An 18,900-nucleotide genomic window follows, 5' to 3' on the forward strand; every position below is an offset into this window, starting at 1 on the left:
AGAACACGTGGCAACATGAACACCTGTTTCACCACGAATCGAAGACGAACTACGGTAAGAACTCTTCCCATTTTGTATGCAAACACCCCAATGCACACAACAGGAACAAAAAGCACAAACAAAATAGATATTGTTTTGAACAGACCATTAGCAGTAGAAATAACAGATCATTTTCAAGACCTCAACAGAGATTACCCACAAGAAACTGGTCACAAAAAACCGATCTAGATCTAGAAGTAAACCCAGATCATTTCTCCAGGTGGTTAAAAACAATGCTAACAAGAAATTGAAAAGTAGCATACATAATACCAAAAACAAGACAGAAAACATAACGAAACCAAGTAAAGTACCACAACCAAAACGCAAAATTCATCAAGCAAACATCAACAGGAATATAAATCATAACCAGAAAAAAATCCATTTTTTTACGTCAGGACAACAAACACCGGAGAAAGAAAAAATCCAAGAGGAAACATACCCCAAACAACTGAACGTATAGATCCTAAAATAATTAATTTATCAAAAAGAGATTTTGACATGATGATGAAATCCAACTTCTGTCAAAAGGACTGAAATTCACACCTACACCAACAGCCAACCACCAAGAATTAAAGGAGGATATCCAAAAATTCTGTCGAAAATTACGACTTGTAGAATTCTTCGCTAACAAAAGTAATGAGATTGATGAATCCCTAGTAAGGAATAAATCAAATTTCACCCCACCAAAAGGAAGAAATAACTACCTTGACCAATACATTGATATCCTGTCTAAATTTCCCCTTAGACGCAATACCAATGTTAGGCCAAACATTAGCAAATCAGAGATGTCTGCATGTAAACGTATACAAAACGATCAAACAATAATAATTAAACAAGCAGATAAAGGTGGTGCAATTGTTATTATGGATACCGAATACTATAAGGATTTGGTTGAAGACCAACTGAAGGATACAACCTTCTATTGTGAAATACCCGCAAATATAGACCACCACATCATGAAAAAGATCAACAACCTGATTTCAACACACCACAACTCACTTACGGATAATGAAAAAGACTACATCACCAATTTTGAACCAAAACCCAGCAACTTCTACGGCTTACCAAAAATACACAAATCAAAAAACATTCAACAGGCAGTAAAAGAACAAGAAAGTGAGTACATAAAATTATTACATCCAAAAGACCTAAAACTTAGACCTATTATAGCTGGTCCAGCATGCCCTACACACCGTCTAAGCAATTTTATTGACATTGTTTTGAAACCACTATGTACTTACATACCAAGTTTCATCAGGGATGACATCGACTTCCTGTCCCATCTTCCCAAAACAACAGAAACAAATTCAGTTTTACTAAGTTTTGATGTGGTAAGCCTCTACACCAATATTCCACACGATTTAGGAATAAAGGCGATTAAATACTGGTTAGAAAAACATAGAGAAGTGATTCCCAGCAGATTCACAGTGCCATTTATATTAGACACAGTCAAGCTTATTCTAGAAAATAACACATTCTTCTTCAATGGAAAGAATTACATCCAAATTAGAGGCACGGCGATGGGAACGAGGTTTGCTCCCGTTTACGCCAACTCTGTAATGGGATACTTAGAAGAACAACTCTACCAAGAGGTGGAGGTAAACTATGGCACTGGGTTTAGAAAGTATATTGAAAAGGCATGGAAGAGATACCTAGACGACTGTTTCATAATCTGGACAGAATCTCTAAATACTCTGGAAGAGTTCAATATCCTCCTGAACAACCTACACCCATCTCTCCAATTTACAAAGGAGATGAGTAGTACCAAATTACCATTCCTGGATATAATGGTAATTAAAAAAGACACCACCATCACCACAGATATATACTATAAACACACAGACACACATCAATACCTAAATTTTAAGTCGTGCCATCCACCACATACAAAACGTAACATCCCATACTGCCTAGCCAGAAGAATTTGTACTATTGTAGAAGATGCAAATATCAGGAACAAACGCCTAATAGAACTAAGAGAATTTTTGCTCAAACAAAAATACCCATCTCTACTTATAGAAAATGGCATACAGCGGGCTATAAAAATACCTATACAACAACTTAGGACAACCCAAGGAAGAGGAAAACAAGAACAAGTCATACCATTCATAGTGACACACAACCCATGTCACCAGAATATCTTCAACATTGCCAAAGCAAACCTACCAATCATTGCCCAAAGTAATGAATTAAAAGACATAATCACGGATCGAGCTATGGTGCTTAGTAAAAGACAGCCTAAAAACTTGAAAACATTACTAACAAAGGCAAAATTTGACCTCAGCAACAAAGACCAAACATTCACGGTATCTAAATGCAATGATAGCCGATGTGGCACATGCCAATTCATACATACCGGTCAATATATAAACACAAAAACCGGGAAAATATTCACAAACGCGAATATGAACTGCAAAAGCAGAAATTTAATTTACTGCATCAAATGCCCAAATTGTGAAGAAATATATGTAGGTCAGACGGGAAACGCACTATTAGAACGCTCACGTGTACACCGGCAACAGATTAGAGACCCAGAGGTCCGTCAGATACCTTTGAGTAACCACCTAGCAACATGTGGTCGGAAAATATATATAATATTTCCATTCTACAAATTACACAGCCCAAGTGAAATCGAGAGGAAAATCAGAGAAAAGAATTTTATTGATAAATTCGAACCCAAGCTAAATAAGCAATAATAATAATAATAATACTTAGAGGTATTACTTCCACTGCTACGACCATGACCACTAACAACAACAACAATACTAAAGGTGATCAAGACGAAGATAGCAGGAAAATTATCTTATTTAGGGTTAAAAGTTCTATTGCCACCACCATCACCACTAGCAACAATAATTAAGGTGCTGACAATGATGATGATGACAATTGAAATATAAAAATATAAAAATCTCTGACAAAGGATATTTACAACATTCTAAAAATAACCCAACAATTGCTGCTTCGGCCAGGGTCAAGATACAGGACTCTTGACATGTCCAACAAAGCGTGATGCCTAAACCAATCAGCTCAACCAACCAATCAGCTTAAGTAATTGAGTGAGTGATACTACACACTGATTGGTCAGAATACAGTTTGCAAAACCTAGCACTCTGGAGCCTACCCAGCTGTATTTATAGCACAGAATCAATCATCTTGCTACAGTCAAAAATTGTGAAGCATGACTGTCAACACTACTACATGAACCCGAAGATTGCAGAATTCAATGCATGAAAGTACTAGTTCAATCAGAATGAATATTTAACATTCTACTATTTCATTTTATTTTATTCAATTATAATATATTATCTTATAATATATCATTATAAGATTGTAAATAAAACGTGAAAATCAGACAAGGTTGGAATTCTTTTTATTAATATATATTATATATAATATATATATATATATATATATATATATATAATATATACAGTGGCGGATGGCCAGGTTGCCGCCTGCCAATGGCAAGTGGGCCCCGTGTTCATTAGAATCCATATATAGGGGCCGATCCCCTGAAGTTTAAAAATTTTGTATTCACTCCTGGAAGAATGCATTAATTATTTCAGACTGGCTGTGTTTGTAGACAGTTGAAAAGAATACTTTAAAAAAATAAATTAAACGATAGCATTGTAACTGTGGGTGGGGCGCCCTTGTAGTTGCGACCGGGCCCCTTAGTCTCCTGGCAACCAATATTTTTAGACCCAGTCTACCACTGTAAATGTGTGTGTGTTTATATATAGTTAATCAAAAACACGGAGAAAAAAAAGACAAGGAAAAACAATAAGTCGAGGATGTGGTACATGTAAAGTATTAAGAAGACGCCCAGAGAAGGAAAGAAAGAGCGGTTGTTTTACGTTTCGAGCAAAGCTCTTCTTTGGAAACAGGACACATAGGAAAGTCCAAAAGGAAAGGAAGAAGGAGGGAAAAAAACACCAACAGTTCAGGTGTAGTTATATACCATCTATCCAGCTAAGTTTTTCCTCCTCTCATATATATATATATATATATAATATATATATATATATATATATATATATATATATATATATATATATATACATATACATACATACATACATACATACATACATACATACATACATACATACATACACACACACACACACCACACACACACACCACACACCACACACACACACCACACCACACACACACACACACACACACATATATATATATATATATATAATATATATATATATATATATATATATATACACAATTGCGGCCAATATGTTCAGAACGGCATTGTTTTCGTCAGAAAAGTAGGAATAAACTTTTTATCAAAGTTGTTTTATATTCTATAATTTTCACAGACAATAAATACGATATTAATTGTTATTGTCTGAGATTTTGGTGTAATTTGAGAGGATAATACAAAAGTTATGGATGATTTAGTGATTTACTGCAGAACCCATGGCGGCCAAAATGATCAGAACGGTTGCTTTTACTCCGTGTTTTAGTATATTTAACCGGTGAACTCTAATGTTTTGAATTTGTTTACGTGACTGTTCGTTTACTAAACATTAGTAAGAATATCTGCAGTGTACTTTGTTAATATATATATATATTCTAGAAATATGTTACAAAAAGAAAATATAAAATTCTTTTACTTGTTTCAGTCGTTAGACTCCGGCCACATATATATATTTAAAACACTTCTCACTGATACACACTCACTTAGCTTTCTTTATCTTATTTCTGTCGTGCTAATCTGTCTTATCTTTAGTTTTTAATAGATTTAAAATGTATGCTAGTTGACATTTCAAAAAACCGAGACATTGTTGATAGTCTGTATTTCCTTTTCTTAATGATGGCAATTTAGCAGAAATACTGCAGTACCAGACGAGATGGATTACAGTATTTGGTTATGGTTTCAGTTTCTCAACGTTTTTAAGTTTATATCGCATAGAGCTTGTTTTTTCCCCTCATCCATCTGGAATCAAATATCTAATTACCAGCAATACACTAGGGTATATTTATTAATATGCTGCTTCCTTGAAGAACCAGACTAATTATATGAACTACCAAAGTTAAGAGGAGGCATCATTTTACGTAATAACAGTTATAAATTTACAGAATTGCTAGAACTTTGAACAAGATGCCTTGTATTTAATTATGGATATTTGTGTCCTGATTTCAAATACCGCCAAAGACAGCTTTGCATTTTAAATTGTTGAAGTATATAAAATATAATACTTGTGAAGCACTGGAATCAATATATATTCCAATCATGCAATGTTGCAAAACATAATTCATTTTGACTACCAATGGTCCATTACAATAGTTATTCAGTTTCATAACATCAAAGTCACTAATTTTGTCGCTTAAAGAGATCTGAAATCAATTGATAGCAAATTTGCGATCATTTTATTATACAATCGAAGGTTAATTTCTGAATTTAAAATATTTTTGTTCTAGTGTGTTGTTACATAATGTAATTGAAGGTAAATATATATTTCATGGTCCAAGATGTCTACTATTAATCATCTTCGATGAAGGGTTGTGTCTACATCTATAATACATCCTAAATGTGAATGAAATTGTTAAAATAGAAAACAAAGCAATTAATGTTATTATATTTTGATCTATTCAATTTTATTTCATTCTATTTTATCTCATAGCAAAAGAAAAAGGGTGGGGATGCAGTATAGAGTATTTTGGTGGTGTTGGGGTTATGCAGAGAGTTCATACTGAATTCTTTCAAATTAAGTTCTGAACTTCATCTTTATTCAACTAAATGTCATGTGCCATTTGCCAACAATTTTGTGTGTTCTTTTTTTTTTATATATAATATATTTCAAGAAGGAATAGCTTTGTTGAACTTTACAGACTCTCCTTTCGTGGTGGGGTTAATGCTCCTGATGTCCAGTGTAAACATCTGCAGGTAAATACCAGCAGAAAAAAAAATAAAGAAAAATAAAGAACATGGGTTTTGTGAGAACTGTGGGGAGGGTCTAGTCTGAATGTTTGCAACAGAATGAATTCTGTTAAAGTCATCCAAGGATCAGGTGAGGGTGCTAACACCACCTCCGGTCCTTGGATGTCTTAAGCTTACTAACAAAACTAATGGTACGCTAGGAAAATGTTGCGATGTTAAACTGGGCGTTGCCTAGGCATTTTTAGCAACATTAAAGGCACTCAAAAACCAAGATCGGTATTGTTATTTTTGTTTAGCTACTTTTCAGCCCTGATCAATCAGACACACGCTGTGCTCCTGCCGATGTCCAGTTCAGTCTTGACCGAGCAGACCTATGATACGCATTCCAGCCATGAGCATCCCGTCTTTTCCCAGGCATTGTGTACGCCGTATTATATTGACCCATGTGTACTGTTTTAAGACTAGGAATGATTTAACTGAGATGTGGCTATTATTTCAAGCAGGTCGAGCGACCAAGTTCATGTTCCCGGTCAGAGTGTTAGACGTACCACTAATACTAGAGGCATTTATTTATTAACTGTTGTTGTTCAGCCCCAAGATAATCTGATCGAGAAGTCCTACGATCAAATTAACCATTGCTTTCTTTCTGTAAAAATAAGGTATTAGTGAAGGCAGTTTGGTTGCTGTTTTCAGGAGGTTGAGTGACCTCACGGATGCTCATTATAAACCAGCTGGTATGTAAGCCAGATAATTGTTGAAAGCGACGTTAGCAATTTGGTCACAAACACTATGGCAATAGCATACTTTTAAAATCTTTCCGCTGCCCAAACCTGTACGAAGGATCACGCGTACAGACACATAACTGAAAAAATTCACACACACACACACATACACATTTAAAAATCAGATTTATTCTATTTAGTAATATATATATACATACATATATATATATATATATATATATATATATAGAGAGAGAGAGAGAGAGAGAGAGAGAGAGAGGGAAAGAGAGAGAGAGAGCGAGAGAGAGAGTGAGAAAGTGAGAGAGATACGTATGTATATACATATATATATATATATATATATATATATATATATATATATATATATATGTATATGTATATATACACACATATATATGTATGTATATATAATATATATTATGTATCAGTACATGTGTATATACATATATATGTGTATCTGTATATAAGTATATATGTGTATATGTATATATGCATGCATGTACATGTATATGCATATGTATATATATATATATATAATATATATATATATATATATATTTGTTTGTATATACATACATACATATATATATATATATATGCATACATATATATATATGCTTATTTATTTATATATCTATATACATACATTAATACATGTATGTATGTATGTATGTATGTATGTATGTATGTATGTATGTATGTATGTATGTATGCATTTTCACGAAGACATAACACCACAAAGTCCTCACTAAATAGTTGATAAGTTAAGATATTTTAGTGCTGCGACATTTGTCTACGAGACAAATATGGAACAGAGTCACACAACTCAGAAAAAAGATCACATAAAAGAAGCACACACATACACACACACACTTACATAAACGTATATATATGTGCGTGTGAGCGCGCACGTGCGAGCGTATGTGCGGCTTGTGTGTGAAGTGTGCCTAAGCAGGGTTGTCTTCTACTTCCTTTCTATTATATCTATTATTTCTATTATTTTACATCGACCAGTTGTATCGATGGTTAGTTACTACTGTTAACTGCTTTAGTCGTTGATAATGATGATGTTGATGTCGGCGGTGTTTCTTGTTGTTGTAACTTAGTTTTTTTTTGTCTTATTGTATTTTAATGCTTTAGTTCTTGTCACTATTGTTGCTGTTATTTTATTTATTTATTTATTTATTTATTTATTTACTATTGCTATTGTTGTTGTTGTTGTTGTTATTATTATTATTATTATTATTATTATTATTATTATTATTATCATCATCATCATCATTGCTTTGTCTTTGTCTTTCTTGTTAGTGGCATTGACAAAGCTTAAAGAATTTAGCCTGAAAATATTTGCTTTTTCTAAAGAACATAACAAGGGTATTGTCAAGTTCGTTCATAGAAGTCAAGAATTATTCTAACTGCTGCCAATTTGAATAAAATGGCCTTTCTGTCCAAGGGCAGAGGTTGTTTGCAGTTAAATGTGATTCCAAAACATTTTACTAGGACACGATGTCAAGCCACAAAGATGAGACAATTGCTAAAGGTTGGTATTGATGCTCGATACAAAAACGATGCTAAGAGATGGAAAATGTCAGAGCCATAAGCAAATTCCTTTCATTTTCTTTCATCTTTAAATTCTTTTACTGCCTTATTTCTTTGGTCGGTATTGACTTCTTTTTATTAAACAAAAAAGGCCAAGTTAATTCAAGTGTTGTGTATGAAATCGTTCCTTGCATACATACATACATACATACATACATACATACATACATACATACATACATACATACATACGTACGTACATACATACGTACATACATACATACATACATACATACATACATACATACATACATACATACATACATACATGCATACATACATGCCAACATAATGCATACATAATACACACATACATACATACATGCATACATACATACATACATACATACAAACATACATACATACATACATACATACATACATACATACATACATACATACATACATACATACATACGTACGCATTGCAAATTGGCAGGGCTATTTGAGCTTCGAATGGATATTCATTTTGGTTCTATGCGTGCGCTCTGAGTTCAAATCCAGCTGAGGTCAACTTTGCTTTTCCTATTTTTTAGTTTGATAAATAAAGTACCTCTCCAAGATGGAAAAACAGTGGAATTGGTAGAATATCGATATCTGTTCTGGTTCTTTGTATTCTGGATTCAAATTTCGTCCATATCTAAATTTACAAGCCATACCAACGTTTCATTCAGTAAAGAATCGAAAAGTACTCAATGGAATGGAAATATACATATAATATATACGATCAAATTGTTCACTTCATATATACCTGGTACTAATTTATCGATCCTCATCCATCTCAAAGTGAAATGAAAACAAAGTCGACTTCTGTGGAACTTGAACTCATTACTGTTAGGTGCCAAATCACATGCGGTAAAACACCCACTTCAACGTTCTTCTACCATGGACATCTTCTCAGAACTTCATATGCTTTATTTTGAAAGGACATCGATGCATAAACATTTTTTAAATTCATTCCTGGCGAGACTGGACTATAATATTGTCACCATCTGATAATTCATATTTTATGCAGACGAGATCGCTGAGCAGAAATTACATTTCAAGCTGAAGAATAAGAAGATAAATTAGAGTAAACCAAGTCACCGACAAGTCTTTTCTTTTAAAATTCATTTAACGTCAAAAATGATCACATTTATAGGAGACAAACAAATCTTAACTCACATCAGTAAAAGTACTACTACATCCAGTTTTTACATGATCTTTTTCGCTGAAAAGTAAATACGACATTATCTCTATCTTTAGTTTTTTTTCTTCAAGTGTCTACGTAGTACATTCACAATCAAATAAGAAATATTTGGTGCCAACAAATATATGCGTAATATATGCAACTGTGTGATAACTATTGAAGCACTTCGATTTACTTGTATACGCAAAGTAAAACGTTAAGCGTTATTAATGTGGTTTCACATGCGATAGCCTGGATAGTTTATATATGGGCGTAAGCATGGCTGTGTGGTTAAGAACAGTACTTCGCAGCTTCGCAGTTTCATGTTCAGTCCAAATGCGTGGTACTTGGGTAAATGTCTTCTCTTATGGCCCCCGGGCAGACCAATGCCTTAAGAGCGAATGTGGTCGATGGAAACTGTTGCAGAAGTGGGAAAAAAAAACGAAAATTACAAAACGACTTCCTTATTTTATATCGCAACAAAGGAACAATAGCGCCATTATTTACACGCAAATCATTGGTTCCTTGCATTACCGACAGCGAGAGTGACGGGGAGTGTCTGTAATTCGATGTAGAACAAATATCACAGAGGTCATCTTTCGTAAAGCAACATTGGAACTTTTTTTATCCTCTCGCCATTGTTTCCATCCTTCGCTAATATATAGTCTTCCGAACTATAAGCGTATTCTAAATTTCACTCCATGATATTAGTTAATCTGGGGTTATAGTAGAGGATATTTGATCAAAGTGTCACCGTGCAGCGGGATTGAATATCAAACTAAGTGGTTGCAACGCAAACTTCTTAACCACACAATCGTGTATCAGTGAAACTGATATATACTATAAATCACAATTCCCTTCAGATGTTGCTACACCTTGTCAAATATATAAACTTCCTATCAAGGGAAGCTTCGACATGCCAAAATAGCAGCCTGTGTCCCCCAGACCACATAACTTTCATCCTTCAAAAAGGAAGGACACATGGCATAATATAGCCCCAAATACATTATACCTGGAAAAGGGGCAGGTTGCTTAGAGCTGAAATGCTTTTGATCTTAAGTTTGCTCGATCAAAGCAAAACTAGATTTAAGCAAAAAACAACAACAATAGCAGCAATCAAATCTTCTTTAAATCCCACTATTCCTTAATAAACAAGGAAGGACACATTGAATTGTTATAGTCTTAGAAATTAAAAAAAAAGATGAGATGCTCATAGACAGAATTGCGTTCATTATAGATTCTTTCAATGCTGGTTGAGTTGCAGTTAAATAGCAACAGTAATAGCGAAAACAAAATAATACAAGGGTTCTACAGCGAATAGTAGTCATCACCATTATCAAGTGTGCTGTCACCATTAAGGGCGATCTTGCAGTTGCAAGATTTTAAGTTTATAATCTACGAAGCACCACTCTGCAGCAGACGAATTTATTTTCATCTGATTGGTCTAGAGTAGTGGTTCTCAACCGGCGTCAATGTGGCCCCTGAGGATCCATGTAGGATTGATGGGGGACACGCAACAAAATAGTAAATTGGGGATCTACAATAGTATTATAAGAGCCCCTGAAAATATTTTGCTTTCGATCTATGTTTTGGTATGTAATGCAAGAAACAGTTAGGTTTCTTTCTCTAACATTTTACATAGTGCAATCTACACAAGCTAATGCGTGCAAGACAAAATAAGAATTTGGAAAGAAGTTTCTATAAAACTAGTTTTAAACATCAAATGGCTAGGGTGCCCACCAGAATCAAAAAAGTAATCAAAGGACGTTCACACAAGCAAAATAGTAAATTGAGGACCTACAGTAGTATTTTAAGGAACTCTGTAAAAGTTTATTGCAAGAAACTAGGTTTCTTTCTCCAACATTTTACATAGTTCAACATACACAATGTGTGAAAAACAAAATAAGAATTTTGAAAGAGGTTCTATAAAACTAGTTTTTAAACGTCAAATGAATATGGGAGTCCACCAGAATAAAATAATAATCAAAGGGGTCTATAGATAAAAAAAGAATGGTTGAGAACCCCTGGACTAGAGCAATATCGCCTTGTCCAAGGACATCATGATTGTGAGTCCAACAACCTAACTATTGTACTTGATCATTATACAGGGAAAGTTCCTTGATAAACCAACTGTACAAGACTTCCGACAACAGAAAGAGAGAGAGAGAAAGAGAGAGGGAGAAGGAGAGAAAGAGAGAGAGAGAGAGAGAGAGAGAGAGAGAGAGAGAGAGAGAAAGTAGGAAATACAATTTCAGATCATTTTATTTACAAAAGGTGAATATGCTACAATAGATTTCAGTGACATTGACTGTTCGAGTCCGGGGATAGTCATAACCAAGAAACTAAACTCATTTCTACAGCTGAGTGGACTGGAGCAACGTGAAATAAAGTGTCTTGCTCAAGAACACAACACACATGAATCTCTTTCTTTCTACTCCTCTCACTCCCCCCTCTCTCTCTCTCGCTCTCTCATTGACTCTCCTCACTCACTTCCCCCTTCTCTCTCTCTCTCTCTGTTATTATTTACCTGATGTTGGTCGAGGGCGGAAACAATGTGGTTTATCTTCCACCAAATGGTTACACAATCCTAGAGTAGGTTCCTCACCGCATCCTTTCCATACATCTGGCATTAAAAACAAAACAAAACACAAACAAATGATGATGGTAATAATAATAATAATAACAACAATCTTTTCTATTATAGGCACAAGGCCTGAAATTTGGGGCAGGGGCATAGGCGATTACATCGACCCCCAGTACTCAACCGGTACTTAATTTATCGACCCTGAAAGGATGAAAGATAAAGTTGACCTCGGCGAAATTTGAACTCAGAACGTAGCGGCAGACGAAATGCAGCTAAATATTTCGCCCGGCGTGCTAATGATCCTGCCAGCTCGCCGCCTTAGTAATAATAATAAGAATGATAATGATAACCCTTTCTATTGGAGGCACAAAGCCTCAAGTTTGAGGAGGAGACGAGTCGATTACATCAACCACAGTGTTTCACTGGTAATTATCAACCCCGAAAGGATGAAAAGCAAAGTCGACTTCGGCGGAATTCGAACTCAGAACGTAGTGACGGGCGAAATACTGCTAAGCATTTCGTCCAGAGCGCTATCGATTCTGCCAGCTCGCCGCCTTAATAATAATAATAATAATAATAATAATAATGATAATAATAATAATAATAATAATAATAATAATGATAACAACAACAACAATAATAATAATAATAATAATATTATTATTATTATCATCATCATCATCATCATCATCTAACCTGTAAATGTAATAGTTTCTAACAAAAGGCAATGAAGTGGTCGAATCGATAACAGCATCAGACAAAATGTAATAAAGACCGGTGTATTGGCAGTATCGGTAGTTGATGGAGAAAATGATTTTCAGTATTAGTTGCAACCCTTTGCATTTTGAGTTCATATTTCACTGAGTAGACTTCATCTTTCATATTTTAAGATTCGATAAAATGAACCATCATTTAAGTGTAGATCATTACTAATCAACTACACTCTCCTCAGCCAAAACTTGTTTTTGAGACCCCCTTCGGTCATGACTGACCATAGGATTGCACCTAGAAAGTTATCCTCCCAGGCACAAGTCCGAGTAAGGTTGTTTATGAAAGACCCCCAGTCGCCCAAGCATACCAGCCTCCCCTCTCCACGTTACCAGTGTTATCCAAGGGAAAGGCAAAGGCCGATACAGCTTGGCACCTGTGGCGTCGCAACTCATTTCTACAGCTGAGTGGACTGGAGCAACGTGAAATAAAGTGTCTTGCTCAAGAACACAACACACAGCCGGTCCGGGATTCGAACTCACAACCTCACGATCGTAAGCTCGACGCTCTAACCACTGAGCCGTGCGCCTTCACTGCCAAAACTTAACATAATGGTATTTGATATTTATCACAATATTATAAGTTCTAACATTATTTTGATGTCATAAACTCTAACATTGGTATTTTGTTAGTTAGTTCAAATTTTGTTACAAGGCCTCTAATTTCGGGGCAGGGGTTAAGTCGATTATATCGACCCCTGTGCTTAATTGGTATTTATTTCGTCGACCCTGAAAGGGGATGAAAGACAAAGTCGACCTCGGCGGAATTTGGATTTAGAGCGTTAAGACAGACGAAATGCTGCTAAGCATTTTCCCCGGCATGCTAACGATTCTGCCAGCTAACTGCCTTCAAAGGTGTTAATATAAACACGATGTAGAAGAATCGTTACAGCACCGGCAAAAAATACTTAACTGTATTTCTTCTGACTTTATGTTCTGAGTTCAAATGCCTCTGAGGTCGACTTCGCCTTTCATCCTTCCGAGGTCAATAAAATAAGTACCAGTTGGACACTAGGGTCGATGCAATCAAGTTAACCCCTTCCCGAAAATTGCTGGCCCTGTGCCAATATTTGAAATCAATATTAGCGCAGGGTAAGGGCGATGAGCTGGCAGAATTGTTACCACGCCGGAAAAAAATGTTTAGCGGCATTTTTTCCGACTTTACATTTTGAGTTCAAATACCTCCGGGATCGATTTTGCCTTTCATCCTTTCGGCATCGATAAAATAAGTACAAGTTGAGCACTGGGGACTATGTAATCGACTTGCACCCTCCCCGACAATTTCTGGCCATGTGCCAAAATTTGAAACCAATATTAGCCCAATGTCTTAAATTTCCTTTGAATAATATTATAAAGGATTAAATAAACGGGCACTGTATTTTCCGAACTTGGAAGAAGGGATGCAGTAAAGCCGCCCTCGGTTGGATTTGTGCACGGAATTTAAAGGACTTAACTACATGCTCCAAGGAAATTTGTCAACTGCTCTGCCGTTTCTACAATCCATAATATTCAGGGTAAAAAAAAAAATACTAGGTTCGATCCAATTTATTGCAACCTCCAAATCACCAAAAATACACTGTTCGTGTGCCTATGTCTTGAATCAATATACCATACACTAATGGTTAATGCCGAAGAGCAAATAGTATTTTCTTGGTGAGCCGAGTCAAGTGCGTGACTTTTTCATTTTTCGGTAGATGTCAATTTACTTCACTTACATCACTAATATATATAAGCGTCGTACAGTCTCACCACCTCCGATAACACCACTTGGACTCTTTAACAAATTTGGCAATCGGAATTACAAATATAAACATTTCGTTTTTACTAAATAAGTTTAATAATCTAGTCACCCCGCATGTCCCATGAGAATCGCTGCAATTTAACAGTTACTTCATCACAACAAATGGGCTACCAGAATTAGTCTAACATAGTCCAATATCAAATTGAAAATTTTCTGTTTTTCATTAAGAGCAGCTCCAGTTAATGAATAATAACAAGCTATCTAAACAGTTACTATTTTTGAAGTACACATTGTGTATACACATGCTCGAGCAGGCACGCACGCACGCACACGCACACACACACACACACACACACACACACACACACACACACACACACACACACACACACACACACACACAGTTGAAGATAACTACAGTGTACTGCATCAAAGACTTATCAAATGCATTGCAAGCATTAACCAACTAATTCAGAAGATTTGAAACCCGAACATAAAGGGTCGTAAATAGCTAATATTGCATAGCATTTTGCTTGACGGTATAACAATTCTGCCAATACACCGTCATGCGTAAACAAAAAATACCCTGCATTAGAGGACTAATACGTTTCTGAAAAAAACTTGTAACGTAAAATCCTGTAATGCGAATTAAATTTTCCCATTGATTTTCATGTTACAATGCGTTTCGAGGAGGTTTTCGAAAAAACAACAAACAAGTAGTGTTGTTGTGTTTTTGCTCTCAAGAAATAAAATTTCTAGCAGGCATGAGCTTCTAGATAAGTGCTCATTCGTCAGCAATATATACATGCTCTGGCAGCTTCACCAGTCAGTTTTATGTTATGCAAATTCAAGCGCTTCTTAAACCCTTCCAAACAGCCTTTACTAGCCAGAAGAATATTTTTATTAGAAATTTCACCTTCGCATTTCTGAAAATCATTGTACAAACATTTTTTTAAAAATTACAGTCATGCTTATCGGCATGTGTCGAGTCTGATTCTCGACTCATACACCCAAGAGACATTCTATTTAAGCATTGCATCAGATCTAAGAGAAAATGAGGTTCGATCAGGTAGCGGAGTAACGTCTTGAGCCCTTGACTTAATATTGTCTCTTTAGTCACGTATTGTTCTCAGTAATAGACGTTGCACGCATCCAATGTTTTGGTAATGTGGATGATTTTTTTCTCCCGCATAAAGCTTTTTAAAACATCAAGCTTAATACCAGGTGTAATCCTTTTATGGCTCTTCACTTTCACTTACTGCCCTTCTTCTAGACATCTCGAATCGTTGGTTTTCCAACAGCGATGGCAATCAACAATTATCCACAACAAGGCAGAAAAAATATGTTCCCTCGAAAGAACTGTTTTACATCCCGTGGAAAGGAGACGATGGAAGGGTGTACGAGTTGGAGGAATTACAGTGTGATTACAGTTAGGTTCATACAGTTAACTTGATGGGTACGTCTCCCTTGCATCTCAAACTTGATCCTTAAACATTCCCAATTTAATCTTTTCTCTCATATGCATCGCTGTGGCATAGCAGCAAAAGGTTCTTACACTATTTATCTCAGTACGTGATGTTGATAAGCCTAAAAATGGCGAAATATTGGCACCAGTCACTCCTGAATGGGATTGGAGACGACTTGTCTCGCCTGTCTATGACTTTCAGGTGCTTTAACAACCAGCGTTATGAGGGAAACCGCTATATGCAGCGTACCGACGAACAAGCAAAATACATATATTGAGTATGTGCGGTCGATAATGTTTACAAAACTAGCGCTGCTTTTGAATAAAATAGATCGATAGCAACATCTTCCTTTTATGGCAAAATATGCGCCTAATCCAATAAAATTATGATGGTTACTCTGATTACTATGCATAACATGCAAATTATATTATTTTTTTGTAGATTAGGTGGGCCTAATTCGCCCCTGCCTTTCAATCACATTATTTAAGCTACGCATAGTACTGCTGTAGTACTCGTGTTGCGTGCATTCCTACAACAACGTTTTCTTTACGCGCTATAATAGCAAAAGTAAATCTGCCTTCAACTCAACCACGTGACTGTTTTTCGCTTATTTTTTGTGTGTTTTACTGCATAAAGGTCACCAACTGCCTACCCTGAGTAATTACTGACGGCACGTACCTGATATATATATATGAACTGGTCGGTCACGTGATATATATATATATATATATATATATAAAGAACAACATATATATATGTGCGGGGGTGGACGCGTGTCTGTGTGAGAGAGAAAGTGAGTGAATGTGTGTTCGTGCATATAAGTTCAAGATGATATTTATACATGGAGAAAAGGTCACGTTGTGTTATACAGTTCTTCAATGATGTCAAAATATGAGCGAAGTAATTAGTCTTATGAACTAATTAGTCTATATACAACCGTAAATTAAACACTTTATTCAACAATAGCCACAAGAGGCGCCGTCATAATTAAACATCATTGTAAAACTAGCAATAAAAACACTCTTTTCCATGTCCTGCAGTGCTTTTCAATGAATACTATATGTATGGCAGTTGTTCTTTATATATATATATATATATATATATATATATATATATATATATATATACATATATATATATATATATATATACACATATATATATACATATATATATGTATATATATATATATATATATATATATATATATATATGTATATATATATATGTACATATACATATATATATATATGTATATTTATATATATATATATATAGACACACACATACATACATACATACATACATACATACATACATACATACATACATACATACACACACACAGACACAGACACAGACACACACACACACACACACACACACACACACATATATATATATATATATATATATATATATAATGCATACACATACGCGCGTGCATAAATATTTGTTAGTAGTGGCAAATGGGAGAAAAGTACTCAATATCTAGAATAGAGTATATATAATTTAATTTGGTTTGCTGAAACCAAACCTTGAAACTGCCACATAGTAAAAGAACCAATAATTAGAAGAAAAATGTCCAAGCTATCATTCACGGTGAATTTAGTCAGCAATATACCGAAAGATTTTCTGTCTCTGAGTAACATAACATTTTCCACTTACACACAAGTACAACTAATTCTTAACACAATTAACATCATGGGCAGCTTTTCCTTCTTAGATTAAATCGTTTACTAGATTACACTCTAAATCATAAAATACACCTAGAAAGCCTAGATAAATGTTCCGTAGCCAGTATGCCGCGGAAAATTGGTGTGCCACTAGATGATGCTAAGTGTGCCGCAGCGTAACCTGAAAATAATTTTTTCTTCCTTATACTTTTAGCTATACTTTTTAGTTCAGATGTGTAGCCGAATATGGAAAAGAATATAATTGTACTGCAAGTGAAAAAAGGTTGCGGAGCACTGACCTAGATATAACTTCAGAAATTCCCGAACATGTCTGCTTGGACAAACTTTCCTTTCTAAAGTGATAATATATGGAACATCTATAACACTCCTAGACTTTCTTGCGAATACATTTAAAAGCTAATATTATTGTCATCTTCGCATATTCACATCGAAGGAGAGGCAAAATTTCACTTCTATGTTCTAATTCGTCAGGAAACTTAAAAGTAGGGGAGGCATTATTGATAAAGCTATTGCGGATCTCCGGAGATCAGATATATTCTATAGTTATTGCCATCACAGATAATTTCTTGTCGACGACTCTTGTATACCCAAAGACCTACAGCTCATCAAATCCAAGTAGCTGCCCTTGATGAATCCGACGAGATTCATACTTTATAATGTTTTAACTATTCTAATTAATGTCTGAAGTTTGAATCGAAACAGCTGTCAAAGATTATGTCTATTTTTGCAATTAATAAATAATTATTAATTGATTTATCTCTATTTTCTTATCTTTCTTAAATAAATTAATATATATATATATATATATATATATATATATATATCATGTGTGTGTGTATTTACATATATGCACTCACATAGATGAATATAGTCTGTATAGGCTGACCCAGTAGCTTCTTACTGGGTCAAATGTCGGAGTAACACTGACTTTTGGTCAGTTCCTTAGAGTATTTGACTTGTTTGATGATCCGAATATACGTCGGGGAAACTTTAGAGTAACAAGCAACTGGATAACTACTACGTAGTAATGGATAATATTTTCTTCCGCTCGTTAAAACCAAAGGATATTCACAAACGAACACACACACACACACACACACACACACACACACACACACACACACACCACACACACACACACACACACACCACACACACACACACATACCGACACACATTCATACACATAAAATT

The 18,900-nt window shown here is 35.1% G+C and overlaps 2 protein-coding genes across 4 annotated transcripts in view; one reads left to right on the forward strand and one right to left on the reverse strand.

Annotated features, from left to right (window-relative positions):
* The window catches only part of LOC115210828 (enoyl-CoA hydratase domain-containing protein 3, mitochondrial), a 55,875-nt gene extending 40,961 nt beyond the window's left edge, over positions 1 to 14,914 (forward strand). The window contains exon 11 of the mRNA XM_036502292.1: positions 14,863 to 14,914. The gene's annotated coding sequence lies outside the window, so the exon portion shown is untranslated. The remainder of the gene's footprint in view (positions 1 to 14,862) is intronic.
* Positions 5,634 to 18,900, reverse strand: part of LOC118763056 — a 122,524-nt gene continuing 109,257 nt past the window's right edge. For 2 of the 3 annotated variants that reach the window (XM_036502290.1, XM_036502291.1), the window contains exons 7-8: positions 11,979 to 12,074; positions 8,618 to 9,330 (exon numbers count right to left, since the gene is read on the reverse strand). In XM_036502290.1, the coding sequence (XP_036358183.1) occupies positions 9,326 to 9,330; positions 11,979 to 12,074 (101 nt within the window). In that variant the 3' untranslated portion in view covers positions 8,618 to 9,325. Of the gene's footprint in view, positions 5,942 to 8,617; positions 9,331 to 11,978; positions 12,075 to 18,900 lie in introns of those variants that run through there. The other variant, XR_004998810.1, reaches the window with a different exon arrangement.

Source organism: Octopus sinensis, linkage group LG4 (assembly GCF_006345805.1).
Source record: "Octopus sinensis linkage group LG4, ASM634580v1, whole genome shotgun sequence".
Lineage (NCBI taxonomy): Eukaryota > Metazoa > Mollusca > Cephalopoda > Octopoda > Octopodidae > Octopus > Octopus sinensis.